Genomic DNA, 22,247 nt, shown 5'->3' with positions numbered 1-22,247 from the left:
TTTCTCCGCAAGGGAGAATGTAAAGCCCTGCAAGGTGTGACCCGTGCAGTCGCTCCCGCTTTCATCTTGTTTACAGGCTATTGTTGTCACTTCCACATTACAGAAGGACTTTTCTGCTCACTGCCTATTAATGTTTAGTCAGATCTCTTCTGAAATGAACTCCATAGTCTTGCAGAAGTGGTGATTAGAAGAAATTAAATACAGAATGCTTGCATGCCTGTCACACTTATTCAAAGAACTTGCCTTCAGTTGCTCAAGCTGTGAAAATGCTCAACTTTTGGATTGAGTTTTCAGCTTTAATTTTGACCATAGCTTCTAGAAATTTCAGAATTATTTGGGGAAAAGATAAAGTCTTCATATTTTTGGAAAATTTCAAATAAGCTTTTTTTTTTTTTTTGGTGGCAGAAAGTGATTAGTGTAAGAAAAAGGAACCTTCTGCTTCTATGATAAAATAGTTAACACAACTTTTTTGTGAGCAAATGTAGTGATAGATAGAGTGGGATTGGAAAGCTACACTTTAGAGAGGCACATTTTAGGAAGGAAAAATGTCTTCCCATGTTCTAGGGAAAAATCTGGTTTACTTTGGCTGAGCAATTAGGTGAAAGCCCAATGTGAGGACATGTAACAGATCATAACGATTTCACAGCTTGGTGCCTCTCTCCGTGGACTCAGTGGACAAATCATACTGGTCCAGCTGCAGTTCCAGTTTGTGTGCTTTGTACATTTGAGTCTTCTACGGAGATTCCCAAAGGGACCCTAGACAGTTCTCAAAGCTGGAACACAGCCATGGAGATCTTGCCTGGAGTGCATGAGTTCATTGAAAACCGGGGTTGTGTTTTTGGTTGGCCACTGTGCCAAGCAGGGTTCTTCGACCACAGAAGCCTTGTTGGAGATATCTCAGGGTTCAGCAGTGCAGTATGCAGGTATGTGACTTGGATGTCCTTGGCTTTTCGTGCTGCAGCAAATTACAGTGCACTATGGTCCATTCTGATGAACTGTAAGGTATTTTTATTTAYTTATTTATTTATTTTCTAGCCATTGTGGAGAAGTACAGGAGGACTGCTAGAGCTCCCAGTTCTTCTCATTTTACATGGAAGGGACTTTTGATCAGAGRAAATGTGAAACTTTATGAAATCTGTATCCCAAAGGAGTAAAGAAATTCAAACGTAAGCCACCACTAAAATCCTCAAGTAAGGAGCTGTGGTAGGTGACTAAGAGACCTCTTGAGATCAGGGCTTATGTAAAAGTCTGAATTACTCTGAAATGTAGAAATAGATACCTCAGTAGAGAGAGAATGTAATACTTACCTATTATGTAGTATATATTAGGTTTAAGGTTTTTACATTCAATATATATTAAATTTGACCGGATCATGTATAAGGGGAGGAATACTCTTGGAGGAGGAGACTTTTTTTCTCCTTAGACTCCTCAGAGTAACTTGGAATCACAGTATTATGATAGTGCCTAGCCATGCCTCCCCTTGCTTGGAAACATAATTGGTAAATTCCTTCAGCAGTGAATATTTCTGAAAACATGAAAATGTTTACGCTGATAGACGTTTCACATACTCTTTATTAATAGTAATGATGATAGTAGTAGAATGCTTGTGGTGAGCAAATTGCCAAAAAAAGCTTGTATCTCACTAAATTTGGAGCTCTAAATTGAGGCTGCAGTTTTCCAAAGACTTATCCGAACAAAACAGTGTAACTGGAGTAGAAGGAACAGAGCAAATGGATATGTGTAGGAGTTGGAGAAACAGATGGAAGTTGAGGTTTTAATATGGTGCGGAGATAAAATATGATCTTTAATTTATGGATATTCCTTTATCRCTAGATGATTTTGGCCATACAGACAGTACCTGATCTAACCAATAACTAGGCTCGGATCACCACTTAAAGCTTTAACTCCAAATCCTTATTCCTCTAAAGTACTTATGCTARATTATTAATTTGACAGTAGGAATCAACAGGAATTCTAGTACCACCAAAACTTAAGTTGGTTAACAGTGAGATGGATCATGCTTAAAATTTAGCTCCCCATTGTATTCTTATTTATACTATGTGGGAATGGTCTTACAATAGTGCTCCAAAAATAGTCGGTAACATTATATATATATATATATATATATATATATATATATATATATATATGAAAAAGAGGACATACTGCAATCTCACTGCTATTGCTGTTGCATGGATGAAAAGAGGATTGTTGGATGCATTTTTATAATTTAAAAAGATTTTTTTTTCTATGAAAAGAAAGGGTCAGTTTGAAGGTGTTAAATATACCACAACTTGAGACTTGCAAGCGGGGTACATGGGAAAATAGAAGACTATTAGGGAGGCCTGAAATGTCTAGTGTCTTTAAATGCCTCCTAACAGAGACAGCTTCATATTACTCTGTGCCCTTTTATGTTTTAAAAAAAATTCCTTTTTTATTAAATGAAAAAAAAAGACATGTAATTGTCCTTTCACCTTCAAAAGGTTCATGTGATTTTTGTCTTGTTCATGAACTCTGTGTTGTCAGGCATTATGAAGCTGCTCTGGTGTAAATGATATGCAGTCCCTCCAAGCAAGTAGGCTTTCAGGAAAAAAAAATGAATACACAGACAGCTATTTAAAAGAATTCTAAAATTCWTGTAACAAATATTGAGGAATTGAGCATGTACGTGATTTCATTGTCTATTTTATTTATCAGTAGATTTTTGGCTTAAAAATTCAAAAAAATGAACCAGGTACAAATCAACAGTTACTTCAGCATGCTCAAAAACAGATGCAAAGCCTATTAGAATAGCTTTTTTGTTTAACTAAGGAAATAAGCAGTCACTTTTTTGATAGAAATATACTCAGCATCCAGTTTTACACAGTCCTTTCACAACAAAGGCCCCTGACTAAGTTAATTGACATCTTTTTTAATTTAATAAATGACAACAAGCCTGCCTCTGATTTTCAGCTCTGCAAACACCTCTAGGGCCAGGGCAGGAGAGGGAGGGCCCCTCCGTGCTCAGGGAGATCCCCGAGCAGAGGATCTGCCCGACAGCGACACACGAGCGCATCTCTGCCAGGCCCATTGAGGAGAGTCATCCTTTACATAAACACTGCATTAGAAACGAGGGTCTGCATTGAGATCCTTCACGTGGCAGATAGGCAGGAGCTTCGCTTGCGACGGCCCTGGCAAGAAAATGCCATCTTGCGCAGCGTAACCTTTTCGAGCAGTGGGATAATTGAATAAAGCAACAATTAGAGATGCCGTTCCAGGGAAAGCTAGTGCCGTTTCCTTCATGATATGTGGCCGCCAAAGCAACCCAAGCGTGCTGTTCCTGAGGGATGTTATCACTGCAGGCCCAGGAGTGAGTCCCTAGCCGGTGGCTTGGCCTTTAAATGCTCTTCATCCTGAAACGCTAGCGCAATTTCTCCCTCCAAAGTGAYGCGTATGTTGGATATGTGCTGTGTTACAGTAAGTCCCAGGTGCTGAATCAGCCCACCAATAACTTTTTTTAAAATTTATTTTTTCTCTGGAATTCTGTAGTCCAAGAGCGGTTTGTTTGGAATTCTGTCATCCAAGAGTGGTTCATTTGCCCGATGTGTGGTGCCTGGGCAGGGATGGCTCAGCCTGGCAGTGCATCCCCAGCCTGCCAGGCTCTCGGCTTCTCAGTGCTCAGAGCAAGCTCTGGAATTTAGCTGGGAGAGGTGACTTGTAAGAGAGAGCCTGGTCTCCAGAGCGTGGACATCCAGGAGAGCCTCCTTCTACCAGCAGGAATTAAAACCCATTGGTGATTTTGTCTTGGACTGATTACAGATTTCCCCCTTCTTCTCTGTGATGTGGGTGATATTTAGTTAGGTTGGGGCTTAATACACATTGTAATTATTTAAAAAATCAAGCCTATAAAAGAAAGAAAGAAATTTCAATTATATTTTTTCCCCACAAGCTCTCTTTTTTTCTTTCTTTCTTTTTTTTTCTTATTTTCTCCATTGCCTGTGTTTAACAGGATGGATTCAGCTTGAATGTTTTTTAACCAAAGACAGTCTCTTGTGAACTACCAGTTGGACTCGAGGAGTGTATGGCCAGGGTCCAGAGTGTACTACATTCATCCTTGTTAAGGTTAAAGTAATGGAGAGTTCTATGATTAAGCAAAGAGTATAGAAGAAATATGCTTTTTAAWTTTTTTTTTAAAGAATGTTTTAGGCTTAAGAATAATCTCCAAAATACAGTTAGTTTTCAGAGGTTATTTTCTATGGTCTTTTCAAGTTTGAATATTCTGATGCTTATAAATTCTGATTAGTGTGCCACTATTTTGACCCAGAATTTTAAGGAAAATTCTGATCAAAAAACCATGTATGCACTCTCCAGTACTCTAAAAAAAGTAAAGMAATGCTAAGTAAGTGGAAAGCAGGTATCGAGTCATTTCTTATTCAGTCAATAGATGGGGCCACCCAGTAAGGTGCACTCTGGCTGATCTCAAAATTCAGAAAAATAATGCTCCCATTCTTTTCTCCTTTTGTCTCTTTTTGCTCTCCATAATGGAACAAAAGGCTAAAACACATTTAAAAAATATATTTTTAAACAGCAAATGAAATAGAGAGGATTTTTAATCTGTGTGAAATAATACAATTACATTTTTTAATATTTGCTGAAACTTTAGTGATTTCAGGGCATTTCTAATGAATGCCTCTGGTAGTCTATCACGGCTGTTTTCTGCAAACCTTCACTTTCTCGTGCATGTTTTTCTAAGGAACAGAAGRAGAAAAGATGGGAAAGCAAGGAAGGTAGATTTTTGTAGACCCTCTATAAGATTCAGACAGATTGTTTAGAGGCGATTTAGTATGGCTGGGTTGACTCAGCATGAAGCTAATGCTCTGAGTGTCTTGAATTCTTTGTATAAATTAGCTCCATACCTTAAGGCAAGGGTGACCCTTGACTCTGAATAGGGTATGTCAAAGGGGAATTAGGACAGGAATATTCTTACAACTTAAACTTGTAACTGAATATTGCTGTGAAGTAGTTGGTATTACAGTGCTCTTATACACAGTAATGACGCTAGTTAACACAGACATTGTATGTMTTTATTGACAAGTTAGAACCTTTTTGCCAAAACTGAATAATATTTGAAAGGCACTAAACCAATTAGATATTCTCCAAATACAGAATATTGTGCTATATTTGCAAAGGTATTCCCATCTGGGTTGTATCACTGTTAGATCCCGGCTGCTGCTATCTCATATCCACCAAATACCAGAGCTGCATGCATTAATAAAATCCTTTAAATCAGCTTCTGTGGAGCATGCATGTTGCTAGCCAATGTCAGTAAAACTAAATCTCTCTTAAAAATGCAGACTGGGAAATTTGAAGGCGCATCTGCAAATTCTCTTTATAATCCAAACGGAAATTAAGAGCTTGTCAAAACACAGGGAGCCTCATTTATTATTTGCAGATGCTACTTTCCCCCTGCTCCCTTAGCAATAAACTGGCATTTTGAAGAGCTCCTTCTTCAAACAAGTRAAATCAGCCATAAGACACAAAGGGTAGGTGGCTCCAATAGCAAAGCTTGCCCAGACTCAAGGGAAGGACTGGCCTAATATTACCACAATTTTAATTATTATTTGATGCCCTGGTAATCCTTGAGCACAAACACTGTTCGTGGTTCTGCTATAACTGAATAGCTGAAATGAACTCATTTTAATGCTGATAAAGAACTGTCCTGTTCTTGCCTCTATTAGTGCTGGTAGTCTGAAGTTTTCATAAAAACAGAGCAAATTAAGTATCTTCCTTTGAAGACTCCATCTTCAGAAAGAGTGTTCTTCTGTTCTCTTTACCAAAAAGAGTCTGGCAGCACCCCATGAATGAAAAGAATCTTTGGTAATTAAATACCTTGAAAGAATTTATGGCAAGACAGAATTTCTGAATAGGTGAATTTGAAAAAAGACAGAAATGCCCATCTCAAAATATGCCAGAAATGCAGAAGAAATGTGAAACACTTTCTTCCTGTTGTTCGTTTACTGCAAAAACCATGTGTTGTATATGTTGTATTTGCTCCACAAGTTGGGATTTAGTGAGTTCTAATGCAGTCTTGTCTAAAGGTCAGAGCTAAGAAATAAAAATGTTGTGAGATATTTCAGTTATATGCTCTTATTCTTGCATTGCTATCACCATGAAACAAAATAAAATACCTTTCATATGAGAGCCCAGTATTCTCTGAGCAGGTTCTTTCTGATATTCCACATATATGGAGAATGCAAGATTTAATATAAAAGTTTATTTTGAAAATAATAGATTTGACATGGGACTTTGTATTTAGCAGTGTGATTCAGCAATATATTGAAAGCAGAAAACAAGTGTGCACTTAGTTCAATCACAATTCTCATGTGACTGTTATTAGCAGTCTCTATAATATGCTCACCATCATGAYGCAGAGTGTACTAAATAGGCAGGAAGGAGTATGTGGGTTGAAGCCAGCTCAAACACATTGCTCCCTTCAAAACTCCTTTGCTGTTCAGGTTTTACACCCTTTCTGCTCCCAAGATCTCTACTTGTATTTGGCTTGCGTTTGGATGTCAGTCAAATGGTCTCCCTTYTCTGCTTTCCTCAAGTAAGTGACACAGGACCTTATGAGATTGTGATGCCACTTCMTGGCATGCATGAAGCCAAAAAGTCAAAGTGGCTAATATGTGGGTGTTTTTTAATTAATATCTTATTAAGTAACAAGACTATTAAAATTGAAACTTTTTGCTGACAAAACAATGCAATTTTGTCAACATTACCCCAAATTTCAGTTTGAAATACTTTTATTTTTAAGTAGGATGAATCCTTTTTCCCCCTGATGAAATATGAAGTTTTATTTTGGGCCAGATTGTTTGTTCTTTTTTTTGGATGGGGAGAGGGAATAGAGAGCAACGAGCGGGCTCAGAACTAAGCAAAACATCTGGTCCACGTTAAAGCAGATGAAAATATTAGAACATCTCTTAGCTATCCAGTTAGCTTCATTTCTATTTAATATTTGATATGGTACCTAAGGTAAGAATTTTACTTTAATAAAGAATTGTAGGGCAATTATCTTTTGTCTGGATGAGCAGCAGATGGAAATACTCCCTAATAGAATAAATAAACCTCCGTAACTGCCACGTTTTTTTAGTAGCTCTCAAGGTGACGTGTGATGCTTGATCAGCCTTCGGTTTAGAAGTCTGACTTGCTTAAATCTCATCGTAGGTGTTAGCAAAGTGAATAGGGTGGTCTCCAAAGCACTAATCCGTATGGTATGGTGGAAGTTAGCTTGATTTTGGATCCCAAGCATGGCTGAATTGTAGTTATGGCATTCTGATGATCTCCAGCTGGTCGAGGTTGAGTAAAAAAACCATGGGTTGTTGATAAAAGTGTCACTACAGCATGTGTGAGCCAAGTAGTCTATGTTGTAACTGTAATGTAAGCACTTCATTATTAAAATAATAGAAACACCAATAGATTTACCTTAGCATAGACAGGTATAATGGCTTTGTTGAGATTTTTTTTTTTTTTTTTTCTGTATTCTAAAGTACATTTCAAGGTGGACAGACATATATTATGACTGCTTAACTTTTAGAATTCTGGGTGTGAACTTCTGAAAATTTGCTCTCACATCTCACTGCTATGTCCATGCAAATATTCCCYGATGGAACCAACATTGGCATGTAGTCATTCCAAGGTTTTGGAACTTACTCAGGTTACTCCCGTCCTAATAAAGGGTTCCTTTTTTTTCTTAAACTGGGAAACTGTCAGTAAAAAGAGAAAGGAAAAGGAAAGGCATGCTACAGATTTCTACTGCATTTTAGAATGATTCAACATCAATTCCTGTTCTTTGCTAACTGAGTAATCTGTGCAAGCAATGCCAAGACTGCTGGCCATCTGATACATACACCATTTCAGAAACTTACTGAGAAGCCAATTTTTCTGAGTTATGAAGCTTGAGGGCCATTAAAATCAAATATCAGTGTTACAGCAGGCCCCAGGCACCTGGTTTAGGTAAGTCCCAATGTAGTGAGAGTCATGCAATGAAGGTGCATCTTTCATTCTCTCTGAGTTTGGACAGAAATGTTTGATTTTTTTCTCTAGCAACTCCCATAGAAAGAGGGAAGAATGTCTCTTTATAAGCAAGTTATAAATGTGTCCTTGAAGACCGAGCAGAGAGAGGCATGTTGTGCTGAGGAACTGGCAATTTTTCTGGTACTTACCGCATGCAACTATTGTTCTTGCTCTTGTGTCATTTCATACTAAAGTGATCCCTCCTGCCATATTCTTTCCCCTAAAGCCTTGCAAGTCATTATGTCAGAATAAATATTCAGCATTTAGAAAGCAATTCTAATACATTCTTGCCTGAACAGAAAAGTACATGGCTATTGACTTCAGTCAAAAAAAGTATTTTTGTGCTATGACCTTACAGATTAGTCTTGGGCATTCAGTGAGACGTTATTCTGTGCAAAATGGCAGGGGYTTACTGACAATATGAAGAGCTTTTAGCAACACATTAGTGCTTAAAGCACTAAAAATGATTTCAGATGTAAAAGCTAATAAACTCCCATTCGTTTGGTCACAGCATTTGATAAAATGTGTTCAAATGAGCTCCTTTTACCAAGCCACAGAGACTGCCAAGCTGCGTTTCAGAAGAGGAGGAGTGCACCTTGGCTCTAGGACCCCTTACGGTTATTTGAGATGGGCTTTTGCTAACTGGGTTTGACTGCGAGGTGGGAGGTTTGGAGTAGGCCGAGCTTGTTGCAGGATGCCAAGCTCTGAAGTGGGTTTCTTTTTCCCTGGTGTAGTGTTTCTGAATCTGAACTATATTCAAAGAAATGAGGAGCAAATAAGTTATGTAAGAACTTCTTAAATAACTAGTGACTGTTTCTCACGATGCTCCATGATAGTTTAGACAAGTCTTACACTTCAGAAAAGGAAAGTGGAGTGTTAAGAAAGTAGTGTGTTAAGGTATTTCCCATCCCTTTTACTTTAGAGCCTGTGAGATGGATCTTGGGCTGATAGTAGCAGCAGGGGAGGTAGGTGCTGGGAGCCTCTGGTGTGGGGCAGAGTGAAACAGTGGAGGAGAGTTGGTGATTTAACTCTGGATCTTGTGCAGAATTACATGGATTTGGTCTTTTTTATTTATATGTATTTAGTTAAGTTACTGACAACTATCACTTGCTGAAGCTGGCCTTTGTATTTTCTCATTGACAGGACTGGCAAGGCCTGTTTTAAAGGTTGTGCTRAACAGAAATATGAATGGGATTCCTGTCTGTTAGGGCTGTTGTCTCCTTGTTAAATGATCCAGGCATCTGAACTGTTCTCCAGATGGTTTAAATAAAACTTTTTTTTATTTTTAAAGACTATAGAGAGGGTTATTCTACAGTCTTCTATAAAAAAAAAAAAAAAATAGAAGGCAAAAAAGGCAAAATCTTGTGAACATTTCTTTTTTTTTAAATAAATTTAAACTTCAGTTGATGCAGATGTACAGTAAGCAGGGATTCATAATGGCGTTCACAGTCACGAATGAAATGCAAAGCATTAGGCACAGCATTTCATTTCAAAGAATAAAACATGAACACCTGTGACATACCCATCCTTTGGTGGTTGTTCCTTGTGTGATCAGCATGAATATTGGCTGATGATGGGAAAACCTGCTCATTTTGCCCTGTTTGGTCACTTCAATTTAGATGCCTCTCTGAAATTTTCTAATTCAAACCATTGGAGCTAACAAATCTCCTGCCTGGCTCCTGGAAYGGTAGGGTTGTTATCTACAATGCTCACACTGCCATAAAGTTCAGTAGTCAAGTTAAAATCCAGCTATAAATTTTGGGGACTATTGCAAGAGAAATGTAAGATAAAATATGATTTTCTTTTATTTCTAATTTCATTGATTAATAAGTGGCCTCAGAAGCAATAAGATTTGTGGGTTGTGGCTTTTTTTCTAATAGGCTATAATGCTGCTCTTATCCTAGTTCTTCAAAATATATAGACACAAATTTTCTGTATGTCAATTTTAGAAACTGAAGATCTCCAAAATGTCCATATTATAAACAGTGTGTTCTTTCCTAGGTGAATTCTTTTTTTGTTGGTGGTTTTTTTTTTTTTTGTTTGTTTGTTTTTCTATGTTACACTCAATTTTAAAAATAATTGTCCCTGTATGTAGAAATAAATGTATTCTAATTAGCTAATTACTTGCATAAAGGAAACACTGTATTCCTTGGTTAAAGGAAAAGAAAACGCTTGAGTGCTATGAAACTCAAAAGAGCTGAAAAACCTGTGCATGGGGCTCCAGCCTCAGCGGTTAGACCCTGCTGCTGATTCTCGCACCCAGCGCGGGCGCCAGGGCAGGGCTGGCAGGCCCGGGCTCCGTAGGGTCTCTGCTCCCCGCTGGAGCCCAGCCAGCGCCCTGGGGCTGGCCCTGTTCCTGCGGGTGCCTGGGATTACTTCCCGGGAGACGGCCCGGCCCTGCACGCAGCGTTCGGAGAGGCACAGCACTTGAGTAAACTCAGGCCATCTGTTGGCTGCACAAATGAGTTTTCCCCATTTACCCATCTAGCCATAAGGTGCTTTTTTTTTTTTTTTTTTTTTTTTTTTAAATTTTTTTTTTTTTTTTTTTTTTTTTTTTTTTTTTTTTTTTTTTTTTAAAAAAAAACTTTGCCAGATTATATATTTTTTCTTTATCCAGTTCTAGTAGGATACACAAAAGGATTTTTTTTCCCCCCATTTTCCCTATTTTATTTCTTGCGCTTGTATGCATTTCATTGTTTCGGTTTTGTTTAACAAACATCTCCTTTATATAAGTGCTCCCATGAAAGATAATCTTTATTCATGATCCAGACACTATTACTGTTTCTTTTCTTTCTCCTGTCGTGTCCTAGTCCATCCCCTCCTGTCCTTTCCCCTCCTCTGCCTTTTTATTTGTCTCCCTCTGTGTGTGTCTTTTCCCTGTTCCCTTCCTGTCTTCTTTATTGCCTTTCTCCTCTTTGTCTTCTTTCCTCTTGAACACTAATACAAATCAATAAATAGAAAAGGCATTAAATTGGTTACRTCAGCATAACTTCATTGATTTTACTTCCCATGGTATGTTGTTCAGCATTCAGGGAAGATTTAAATCATTCAGAATTATTTGATTTTAACTTCAGTTGTTTTTAAGGTTCTCTGTTTTACATTGCCCTTAGCACTTCATGGCAATCAGATTCCTTGAGCATCCAGAGACTGAACGTTTATTCAGCAAAATCAGTCTCTTTTGAAGATTTTGTGTATGTTTTTATTTTTATTGCCACCTTCTKCCTGTCAAACAAAAGAGTGAAATGCATCTTTCACAAAGCACTTTTGGGGTTCCCAACAGATTAAGCTTTGTGAAGTACTCTAGTAAGAATTGAGGATTTATTGGCCAGTTTGCCTCTTTCGAATGTCTGTTCCTATTTTGAATTATTCTTTTATTTTTTTTTCTCTTACAGATCTATTTGAAAAACAAAGATTTGTACACTGTAGAAGCCAACAACCCTCGTCAGTTGGTGGAAATAGCAGCCAGAGACATTGAAAAACTGCTGAGTAACAGATCGAAAGCCTTGGTGGTGAGTRCTAATAGATTAGATTTTCTATTTTAATTATTTTCAATTCTTCATAACTGAAGCATGTTTTTATTGTTATTTTTGCTGCCTATGCACTTAGGGCATTGTCAGCTTGATGTCTACAGGACATGACATGTAGAAAGATGGCTTGTGACTTCATGGTAGAACAGGAACTCATTAGTTAGTTGGCATAGGGCAGATGCTTATGATAGTGATGGACAGATTAGGAACCAGGTCCAAGTAACAAATGAAGGTATAAATAGATGGGAACAATATTCCAGTGTGTGACGTACATGAGTTTTTATGGCCTGAAGATCACTATGCTTTACAAACAGTAATTATCTTAGGGAAAAAAAGGGAATGTAGCTTTATAAAAGCTGGTTTGAACATAATGGTATCTCTGAGGGTAATTTTAGTATAATTGCTGAATAGATGTGCTGATATTTAGTCTCCTTGTCTTCTCAGTTCCTCAATGTTTCATGGTGGTAGCAGTTAATTCTTCAGCAAATGTAGCCATGTGTGAAATACATGATTCATTTTCATAGCTATTCTATTTCTGACTTGCTAATTTAATCTGTATTTCAAACATGTTTTGTATCAGCAAAATTAATCCTGAGCTACTAGTGTGAAGATTGTGCTGCATTGTAATCTCGTGTTTCCTTATGTTTTAAATAACAACTAGCTGCTCTTTCAAAGTGCTTCTGCCAGCGTCGCTTGCAGATCTATCAACTGAGATGCCAGACCTGGATGATTGCTCCTTTTAACTCCTACTCATATAAAATCTGAATCACTTCAAAGATTAAGGTGCATTTTATAAGATACAGGCCAAACTTACATGGGGTATTCAAATGTAATTATGTCTTTTACAGAATCTGAGCTGTAGGCAAAGGCTTAGAGGACAGAATAGTAGAGTGGAATTGCTTAGAGGAATTACATAATCTATTTTGGCTTGAATTTGATTTTGGATGTGTCATTTAAGTGAAAGAGAGAAGAAGGAGGGATTAACTCACATAGAGTGAACACCTAGAGCTAGATTTTAGAACTCAGCTGGTTGCCCTAAGCTCTTCTATGTTCAATGAAGCAAAAAAGGCCCTTCTCAGGTGGGGCTTACCCAACCTGTTCTAAATAAAGACTTTGAAGTGGGRTGAACTACAGCCTAGAAGTACTAATTTCTCTCTTTGGCTATGAGAGGAGCTGAGGTGCAGATGTCCATACTGTAAATGTCTCAGGTTTGGAGAGATGGGTTCCTCGCAAGGAAATCTGTGTGGTTTCACTCTGCTGAAGAACCAGTCAGGGACTGAAATTGCTGGTCCATGTTTTGCTGAGGAGTGGTCGTCTTAACAGTGAAGACAGAAAGGTCATTTGCTTAGCGAGGTTCTGTGAGCAGGTACCGCTGGAGATGCCCATTTTCCTTCTCATGTGCTTAGCTGTAGGAGTTTTTGTTCCCTGTACCAGCTCTTGTAGCTTCACTGACATGTTGTGTAAATCTCTATAAAAGCTTCCATGTGTGCGTGTGTGTGTGTGTGTGTGTAAGTATAATAACAATAGATGCAAAATAAGTTTTCATTTTTATATAGTAATTCTGTGGGTGTGTGTTTACCTAGCACTTTGAACTTTCTRTTATTCATGCAAAGCATTATAAATGACTTATAAATCTTTGTGAATATGGAATATTTTCCACCATTTTCCTATCAACTCATTAAGTTATGATGCATTTAAGTTACCCTAKCCAAATCTTTTGCTTGAAAATCATAATTCTTGAAAGAGTTTGTGTGTGTGTTTGTCCATGTGTGTTCTGTAAATTTTTTCTTCTCTGAAAGCTTGAAGAGAAATGAAATAGCTGTCTCAGAGTTAGTCTAGAAAAGATACCAGAACATTTTTTCCTTTGTATGTGGCAGAAGGAGGGTATTCTACCTGGTTTTAGGTAAGTCTTTGGTCACTTTTTGAAAGGAGTTCTATGGTCCAGTTGGTAAGCTGTGGGAGGATGTATTTTCAGTCCAGTTCCCCCCTTTCTAAGAAAAATACACTATTTTCTAGTCTTCCTAACTTTTCAGATAGTTTTAAAGTTAGTACTTCCAAAGGCAGATAGAAAGTCCTTCAAATACATCAGTGGTTACAGATGCATGACTTTAAAACCAATTCTGTTATTTTGGGGGATGTGACTCATGACATGTTCATGGTTAAGGGTGGCATTACAGCCAGTGCTGCAGTGTATGTCCAGTGCTTATGGTCTTTAGGTGTGTTCTGTAATTTCAGGATGCATACAATAATCCTGTGTATTTCGGCAAGACTTCTTCATGTCAGACTTGCCCCTTCATGCAGGGTGAAATTCATCCCGATGCAGATGAAAATAATTGGTCTTAGTCCCTCTTCTCACAGTTGAATTTAATTTGATAAAGGAGAAATCTACTTTACGACAACTTTTTGGTGATAGTCATAGAAGCTCGCCAAGAAAACTTACTTTCCCTTTGTATCAAAAGCCAGATTAGCGTAATACATTCGGAATCATAATATTTACTCAGTGTTTAGTAACGGATTAATATTATTTTCAATATTTTGGTTTTGGATTCATAGATTCTTTGCCATGAAGGCTGGATGTCCTGGGGACATTCTGTGAAAAAACGTGTTTATCATGTATATTGATGAATACAGAGACTTAGTCTTTTTAAAAGAAAATGGAAAAGAGGGGGGAAAATTCCCACTCAAGGGGAAAAATAGCCTCTTATTTATCTCAGAACTACACAGATGTCCTTGATATAACCATATGTTATATGGTTATTAATTTTAGATGAATTTGTGTTGGTTTCTTTTATGCTTTCACCTTAAGAGCAATGAATGGCTCAGATATTTGCACTAGCTTTTCTGTTTGCAGGAATCCAGGCTTTATATCAGAGTGATATGCAGTGACTTCTGATTTAAAACATTCCTTCAGGTCATTTGATTCACTTGTGACACTCTCTTGTTATCTCTTGAACCTGAATTATTAGCTTCTACTAAGGGAATTATGACATTTCTTTACCATCCAGAAGTGCTCCTCTCTTCTCTTCTCTTCTCTTCTCTTCTCTTCTCTTCTCTTCTCTTCTCTTCTCTTCTCTTCTCTTCTCTTCTCTTCTCTTCTCTTCTCTTCTCTNTCTTCTCTTCTCTTCTCTTCTCTTCTCTTCTCTTCTCTTCTCTTCTCTTCTCTTCTCTTCTCTTCTCTTCTCTTCTCTTCTCTTCTCTTCTCTTCAGCTACCCTTATATTTGATTTTATAAATAATTCAGCTTCTCTACCTAATGCTCCTCTGAAATACAAGTCTTGTTAAGTCTCCTGGGTCACATTTTCTCTGAAGTCAGGAGTGGAGTCGAATAGGACTGATACTAATCACTGCACTTAGGGTTTTAYCATTGGGGCTAATATGACTCAAAGTGTTAATTAAGACCTGAATGTTGAAGCGAGGGTGATGCAAGAGCAGAATAAATCCTCCAGTAATGCTGGGAGGAAGGTGCCAGCAAGTGACATCAGCCGGCTCGTTGTTCACACAGTAGTGTCCCCCAGGGCCGTTGCTGATTTTCTCCAGGCGTCCCACACAAACAATGTTTTGGCAAGGTTATAATAAGCAAATATTAGTGGTGACTCTTCTAATAATATGTTGGCTTCCCTTGAGCTGCAAGAGCACCTTTAAATGAAAAATTACTCTTGCAGAGCAAAATTTTGTTTCTATGCACTCTTATGCTATAAAAAATGTGAATATGATTATATTATCTGTAAATATTATTATATTTTGTAGTTCTGGGCATTACATGTGGAAGGCTTGGAAATTCCAAGTTAGCGGGGACCACCTGTGTGATTTCATTTCTGAAAAATAATAATGCATATGTGGGAATATTACACTGAAAATCTGGGCAACGATGACTTCTTCCACCTTAAGGAAAGAAAATGTTTTGTTATTTTTCCATGAGTGGGCATTTATACTTGGAAAGAGCTTAAAAGTGGTGGTTAAAAAAAATCATAGCTGAGGACAGAGAAAAGGGGAGGGCTTAAATTGAAGCCAAGACAGAGGGGCTTCATGGATAGTGAAGACTGGAAAATATTATTGATAGGAGACAAAACCAGGATGAAAAGAAGAGGGAGACTTTTCTAAGCATGGTCTATAGAGGAGGAATGTAGCTTTTGCAGMAAGAAATTAGACGGGCAATAGTCCCTTATACTGAAGGATGTCCAAGAAAGCGTTATGATGGAGCTGCTGTTGAAAGCGTGTGTGTTTTTTTTCCTTTTTTTTTGGCATTATTCTTGTTTCATGTTGTGTATTTGCTTGGTCTCACCCCTACAGAACACCCAGTGTGGTGACATTTGCATATGCAAATGCCCCATTGTGCGAGTTAATCATCTGCCCCTACGGGTGCGGGCAAAAGGGTTGGCTGTGCCAGCAGCGGGACCCGCGTTGGCAGCTCTGCCGCGGCAGATGGGTGGAGGTGTCGTGGAGCAGGTGTCTGGTAGCAGCTACGGGCAAGAAGCTCCTTCTCGGGCATTTGGCAGGTCCAYAGGCTTCGCCAGGCTGTCAGCAAGGGCTCTGCTTAGCCCCTTGGGCAGTCTGGCACCTAAGCTGCAAAGTGCCACCCAAGTGATCCGATGCGTTCTCAAGGTCCTGCGTCTCCCATGAGGGCAGGAGCTTTCATGGAGACAATGGAGATCGTGCCAGTAAATCACAATCTTTCTGCTCAGGTAAAGTAATTTGAAGAAAATGTTTTACATATGCAAGAAAATGAAGAAAACTGCACTTCGAAAAAATACGGATTTATTTCATTACTACCACTACAAATACTGAATTGAGTACATGAGACTGATATATTTGAAAAATGTGACTTGAGGAGTTACAAATATTTTTCCTCTGTCTGCAGGAACAAAAAAGCCTTTTGATGTATGAGATGGGCTCAGGATATATTTATTAATCATATAAAATATTACAGAAAACTCAAGATTTGCAGATATCCTAAGTTTTGCCATTGTATGTTAATATTTTATATTTTAAATTGGTATTTTTTTAAAAAGCAAAATTTAAAGACTCGATATTTTCCAAAGATTTGTTTTGGAGTTTTTTCTTTTTCTGGTGAAGGAAAAGGAAGATGAATCTAAATGTGATACTAGATCCAGTGCTGCACCCTACAGTGTGAAGTCATTAGTTTTGCAACCCTTTGCCTTTTGTCTGGCCATCTGATCATTAAGTGGGAGGCAGAATCATTAATCTTGTACCTCAGGAAAATCTGCATTTTTACCTTCATGCTCATTTTTGTCGATATATTTAAATGAAGGAGAGTAAGCAATTTTGGATCTTTACTTAACAGAAGGAAAAATGTTAAGAAAGAAAATGAGATCTAAAGAGCACACAATTCTCTGCAGAGAATTTTGGATATAACTGTTATCAGAACATCTCACCTTAGATAGTTTCCCTTTCCATAGTTTGTGCTATTTATTTTTTACTTATTTGTATAATACTTCAAGATGAATCCTTGTTCTTCTCTCCAAATTCAGACGTACTTTTATTCCCCTGCAAATCCCATTTCCTGCAGAAGAAATATCTCTTTGCAGGAAACCTCAAGGCCAGATCCTTGTTGTCAACACTATGATCTATGGCCAGAGTGCACACGTTAATAAATCTTCCATTCCATTGCTGCCCAYGTTCTAAGGGAACAGCATAATCTTGTGTGTAAGATAGAAGCGAATACTCAAATTCCATTAAAGTATATTTTTACTATTGTATTTTTTTTTTTTTTTTACTTTGCTGTGGAGATACTTGATTTGCTTTCAGCTTTTAAACTCTTAATATTTGTTGAGAGAAAGGTACTAGCTTTATTAAAAAGTCAGTAGTCCCTGCAGTACTGGACTTGGGTTACATGCAGACCAGGCAAGAGTTACATGCAATTTTTCACCTTATTGTCCAGGTTCTCTGTCAGAGATCCGGACATCAGTTGTATCCTCATCACAGCCTTTAAGCCTTGGATTCTTTTGAAAAGTGAGGAAACTGAGTTTCCATGGAAACTGAGRCACAGGTTGTGTGCTAGGAGACAGATTCCCCATAGATGATGCTGGGCAATATCCAAGCTAACTCTGCCGAAGAACCAGGGGCTCCGGGTGTTTATCCTGCTAGCTTAGATGGAGCTTCAACACAGCTGTGCAACCGTGTCCAGCTGCCTTAATGCTTTCCTGCCCGTGAAACATGACTTCAGTGTTCCAATTAAAATCAAAACTGATTTCAGTATAAAAAAGCATTGGTATATCGTGATAATTTTTTTTTCTCCTCTCTCCTTCTGGAGAACTTCAGGTGTTTCTACCCTTTTTGACTCACTTGCCACCTACAAGGCAGCATTAGGCATATGGCTTGGAAAAGTTTGGAGAAATTCAGAGACTCCAGATAGCTGGAGTCATGCTTACTGGTGGGAAGCAACATCTCCTCACGTTCTGTTAAGATGCTCTAGTTGTTGGCATGTGAGAGGCTGCCCATCATAAGGGAGCAGGCAATGGGATTCATGTGCTGCGTGGCTTACCAAAATAATTTCTGGGTTGAATTATTCCAAAGAGATATACATGGAAAAAGCAAATTAACAATAGTAATYGCTGGTAGAACCATTGAACAAAGTTTTATCTCTGCATGATTTTGTGCGGTGTGTACATAGGCATATACAGTCATCTTAGGTTCTGTTTCACTCTGACATGCTCATCTTCCCCTGGAGTTGTTAGGCCATGTTTGATCTATTTTAATCTTCTAAATACTTTATTCTTTTATTTTAACATTTTATTTCAAGCTGGAGGTGGAAAAGGGTCTTAAAGGTTGCTTTTAAATCTTGGCCTATATTTTAGTAATACTGAAAATTTCTGGACCTTAGTGAACGTACTGTATTTTCAGTATTTTCACAGCATCGTATTTGATCACAGCACCAAAAGAAAAACGGCTTTAACGGTATCAAAATGCTATATTTAAAAAAAAAAAAAAACAACTTTTTTTCAGCAAAATAAACATAAAACAATTTTTTGTCTGCATAAGGACTAAAAATAAAAGATATACATGCATGCTATATATCTTGATATGACATTATGTCTTGGTTCTTTAAGTTTTTCCATTATGTATTTGGTAGAATTTTACTGAGTTAGGACTTTAGCTCTATTTATATAGCTGCTTTTTATATCTCCATCATTTCTCTATATGCTGAATAATTCACTGAGGTGGAAAATTTCTACATTTTATTTATGGATGCTTCATGTGAATTTTGAAAATAGACATTCTTGTCTCTTTTCTGCAGCATTATATTTAGATTTTAGTCCATGACCAGAGCTAGTAAGCTGAAGGTAATCCAAGTAATAGAAATAACTAATTCAGACATGATAAAAACTTTGCAAGTATATTAATAACTGATGCCACACTATTTTTTATGACTGGCTTAGCTGGGAAGTTTTCACATTAGAAAAAAGGTTTTACATATGCTTTTTAAGGCTATAATATGGATTCAGTGAGCATGTATGAACTTTGTTTAAATCTCCAGATGTAAATGCAGTCTATTTTGAAAGTCAGTAGTAGTCGCTGAAGCAAATGTGTTTTGGAGTGACAGCTAGTGAGATGTGACACTTATGAAGTCAAGCATTTGTCAACTTGTCCACATGTCAGATGTTGGAATTTGTTTTTACTTGTCTTGCCTTCAGTCTTATTTTATTAACCCAAATCCAGGTTGTATCCATGCAGCTCAGTGCCTCAGAGGATAAAGTCACGGAGCTTGCACAGCTTGCAAAGCATCATGAAGTCTGGAATAATAAATCAGAGGATTTGCAGTGAAGGTTCTTATGATTATGGTCTGTTTGTATGTTTTTTCTTTCTCTCCATGGTTTATTTGGCTTGACTTCTGCACTTCTTTCTGCCTTGTTGACGGATATGGAGAGGGTTATCCCTCCCACTTCCCCAGTTTTCATAGGTAGCCCTGAGTCATTGAGGTGGTTCCTTCCCCTGGACCCAAACTGGAGCTAGTGCTGAAGCAGCATCTCGTACTCCGCCTCAGGAGCCCCTGCTGCATCTCCAGCCTGCTAGCACAGTGTGTTGCAGTGGGGTTTATAAATGTGAGTGACATGATGGAAGCTAAAAACAGCCTTATTGGGTGGTCAGCTTCACAGCTTGACTTGTCTGTCTCCTTGCATAGTAGACCCCGATGTCAGAGTGCTGATGTTGCCTTAGTACTTGGGATGTAGAGAAACCAGGAACACTGAGAGCTCCTTCCTATGCATTTCTGTTAGTTCATTTGAAAAAAATCCCCAAAAAATAGACTTGCATGGCCAATTTTCCAGAAATTATGTGTGTGTGTGTGTTAAACTCCCTGTTGAACCTGGTTTATGTGTTTGTAACAAGCTGGTTCCTTTGTCTAAGATTACGGCTATACAAATTCCATTTCAGAAAGATGTTTTCCAGGTGCATCACTTCATTGCAATGAGCATTATCTGACGCTGGTGGGTTGCACTAGCAGATGGGAAAGCTGAAATCCTGCTCCAAAGACCTCTTTATGGTTGCTTTGGTTTTGACTAATTTTTAGAGCTTTAGAAGCCAGGATTTTAAACAAAATGATGCGACCCAAGCTGCAGTTGTTTCCCTTCTTGGATTTGTCCCAGATTTTGTCTCTGGGGCTTTGCTACCGTTCTTACCTGAGGCTTCCCCTCAGGCAACTTCTGCTCCTGCAGATATTTTTGTTTTTCTTGTATACCCCTCTGCCTAATATTTGCAGAGAGCTATTTTCTTTCTTTTTTTTTCCCCCCCTCAATCTGAGAATCGACATGTTGATCTTCCCAAGAAGCAAGAAACATGTTCACACCTTCATAGGCCTAAAACTATTTTCCATTGTGGCTAGTTGGATATTTTATAAAGGAATCCATGGTAAAACACATATTTGTCAAAATCCAAATTTTTCACACAAGTAATCCAATAATTTGTTAGTTTTTTTCCTAAGTCTTCCCATGTCTTTCACTGTCTCTTTTTGGGAGTGTTCATTCTTGATGATAGCTACAATTCCTGGATTTGTCTCAGTGGACAGAGTATTGAGATACCTCTTTAGTGCTCTTGGATTCTCTTCTTTTATGTTAGTCCTTCTGGTGAATGAAAGGATTCTCTTTGGGAAGACGCTTCAGGAAACAAGGATAATAGATAGGTAACAAGGAGTAACGGAGCATGGGAACAGGCTGCCTAGAGAGGCTGTGGAGTCTCYTTCTCTGGAGATACTGAAAACTCCCCTGGACATGATCCTGCTTAAACATGCTGTAGGTAACCCTCTTTGTGCAGAAGGGTTGGACTAGATGATCTTCCAAGGTGCCTTCCAATCTTAATAATTCTGTGATTCTGTGATTTTTATGAAATGTATTTGTGGGACCATATGTCAGAAGGAGGGACAGTCTTACTGAACTACTCCAGTGGCTGGTGAGCCACAATATACCCAGACTTCTTCTTGGAAGGGCCAGGAACGATGACCGATGGATGCGTCACATCTTSTCCAGTGACGCAGAGCTGTGGGAAGCCACTGGCTCTTCATCTTCTGCTCTTCACCATCATCACTCCTCTGTCCTCCATCCAAGACAGCCCTGGGTATGGTGGCAGCTCCCCAGTTTGCACRTCCTGTTCCAGCTACAGTGAATGTCTGGCAGCTCCCCGGGCATCTCGCTGTGAGTTCATTCACCAGCCAGAAAGTCATGGTAAAACACTTCGTGAATACTAGCTGATAAGAACTGAGTACATAAAAAAATCCCTATATTAACTTCCATTTTAACAGCTAGGCTTTTGAATAGGAAAGAAAAGTGAAAAAGAAAGATACAGAATGGGTTGAGATTGACACCACAGGAGGAAAAAGCAGGTTCTGTATTTTAGAAGACACAAAAACAAAGAAACAAAGTAATAAACAACCCCCCAAAATCTTAATAATCACAATTCCTCCAGAACAAAATAACACCAAGGAGCAGGAGATTGTTYTGGCTGCATAAATCAAGTTCTAATTTTATAGTAGTGCTTCAGCATGGTCCCTAAACTGGTATAAATCTGCATTACTTCACTTGTATTTCCTCATGTCTAGAACCAGAAAATGGGAATTGTATTTGCACAGCTAGATAGAAGACAACGATGCCTGATTTGAACATGCCTGACTATCATGGAGGTATCAGAAACCCAGAGGGACCAAAGCAGTGTGGAATCTGCAATGAGGTCTATAGGWGTCTATCGGCTTTTCACAGAATGACTTACACAGGTATATCTGAAGTCATCCATCTGGATCACTGGTGGCTGGGTCAATAAAGCTGACACCTTACTTTCCTTGGGATAAGGGTCTGGGTGGAATTTTCCAGTTAGAATTGGTAGTTACAGAGCTATTTTGTGATATTTAAGTTCTGTTTTGTTTTGTTTTCATGGTATTGAAATAAGATTCCAAATTTGAAATATATGTCCAAAAAATTAGGGAAATAGGATCAAATCTATCTTCAGTCTAAAATGTTTTTCTCTGCTTCCGGTTTCCCAAAAGAATGTCCTGAATGCTAGTTACAAGATTTASTGAACAGGAAGACAATATTCTTCCTTATTAATCTTCTATCCTACCAGTGCTAATCTAGAAGCCATTTTTACAGATAAAGGCAGAATACAACACAGAGAATGGCAGAGATGATGATGTCTAGTTTAGATATGAGAAAATACAGTTTTTGTT

General features: G+C 38.2%; 1 protein-coding gene across 2 annotated transcripts in view; it reads left to right on the top strand.

Moving 5' to 3' along the window:
- The window catches only part of CACNA2D1 (calcium voltage-gated channel auxiliary subunit alpha2delta 1), a 336,392-nt gene that overhangs the window by 51,367 nt on the left and 262,778 nt on the right, over positions 1 to 22,247 (top strand). For both annotated transcript variants that reach the window (XM_026052203.1, XM_026052205.1), the window contains exon 3: positions 11,445 to 11,561. In XM_026052203.1, the coding sequence (XP_025907988.1) occupies positions 11,445 to 11,561 (117 nt within the window). The remainder of the gene's footprint in view (positions 1 to 11,444; positions 11,562 to 22,247) is intronic.

Source organism: Nothoprocta perdicaria, unplaced genomic scaffold (genome assembly GCF_003342845.1).
Source record: "Nothoprocta perdicaria isolate Ctin4 unplaced genomic scaffold, notPer1 scaffold_85, whole genome shotgun sequence".
Classification (NCBI taxonomy): domain Eukaryota; kingdom Metazoa; phylum Chordata; class Aves; order Tinamiformes; family Tinamidae; genus Nothoprocta; species Nothoprocta perdicaria.
The sequence above is the reverse complement of the archived record's forward strand: the minus strand, read 5'-3'. Positions and strand labels throughout refer to the sequence as shown.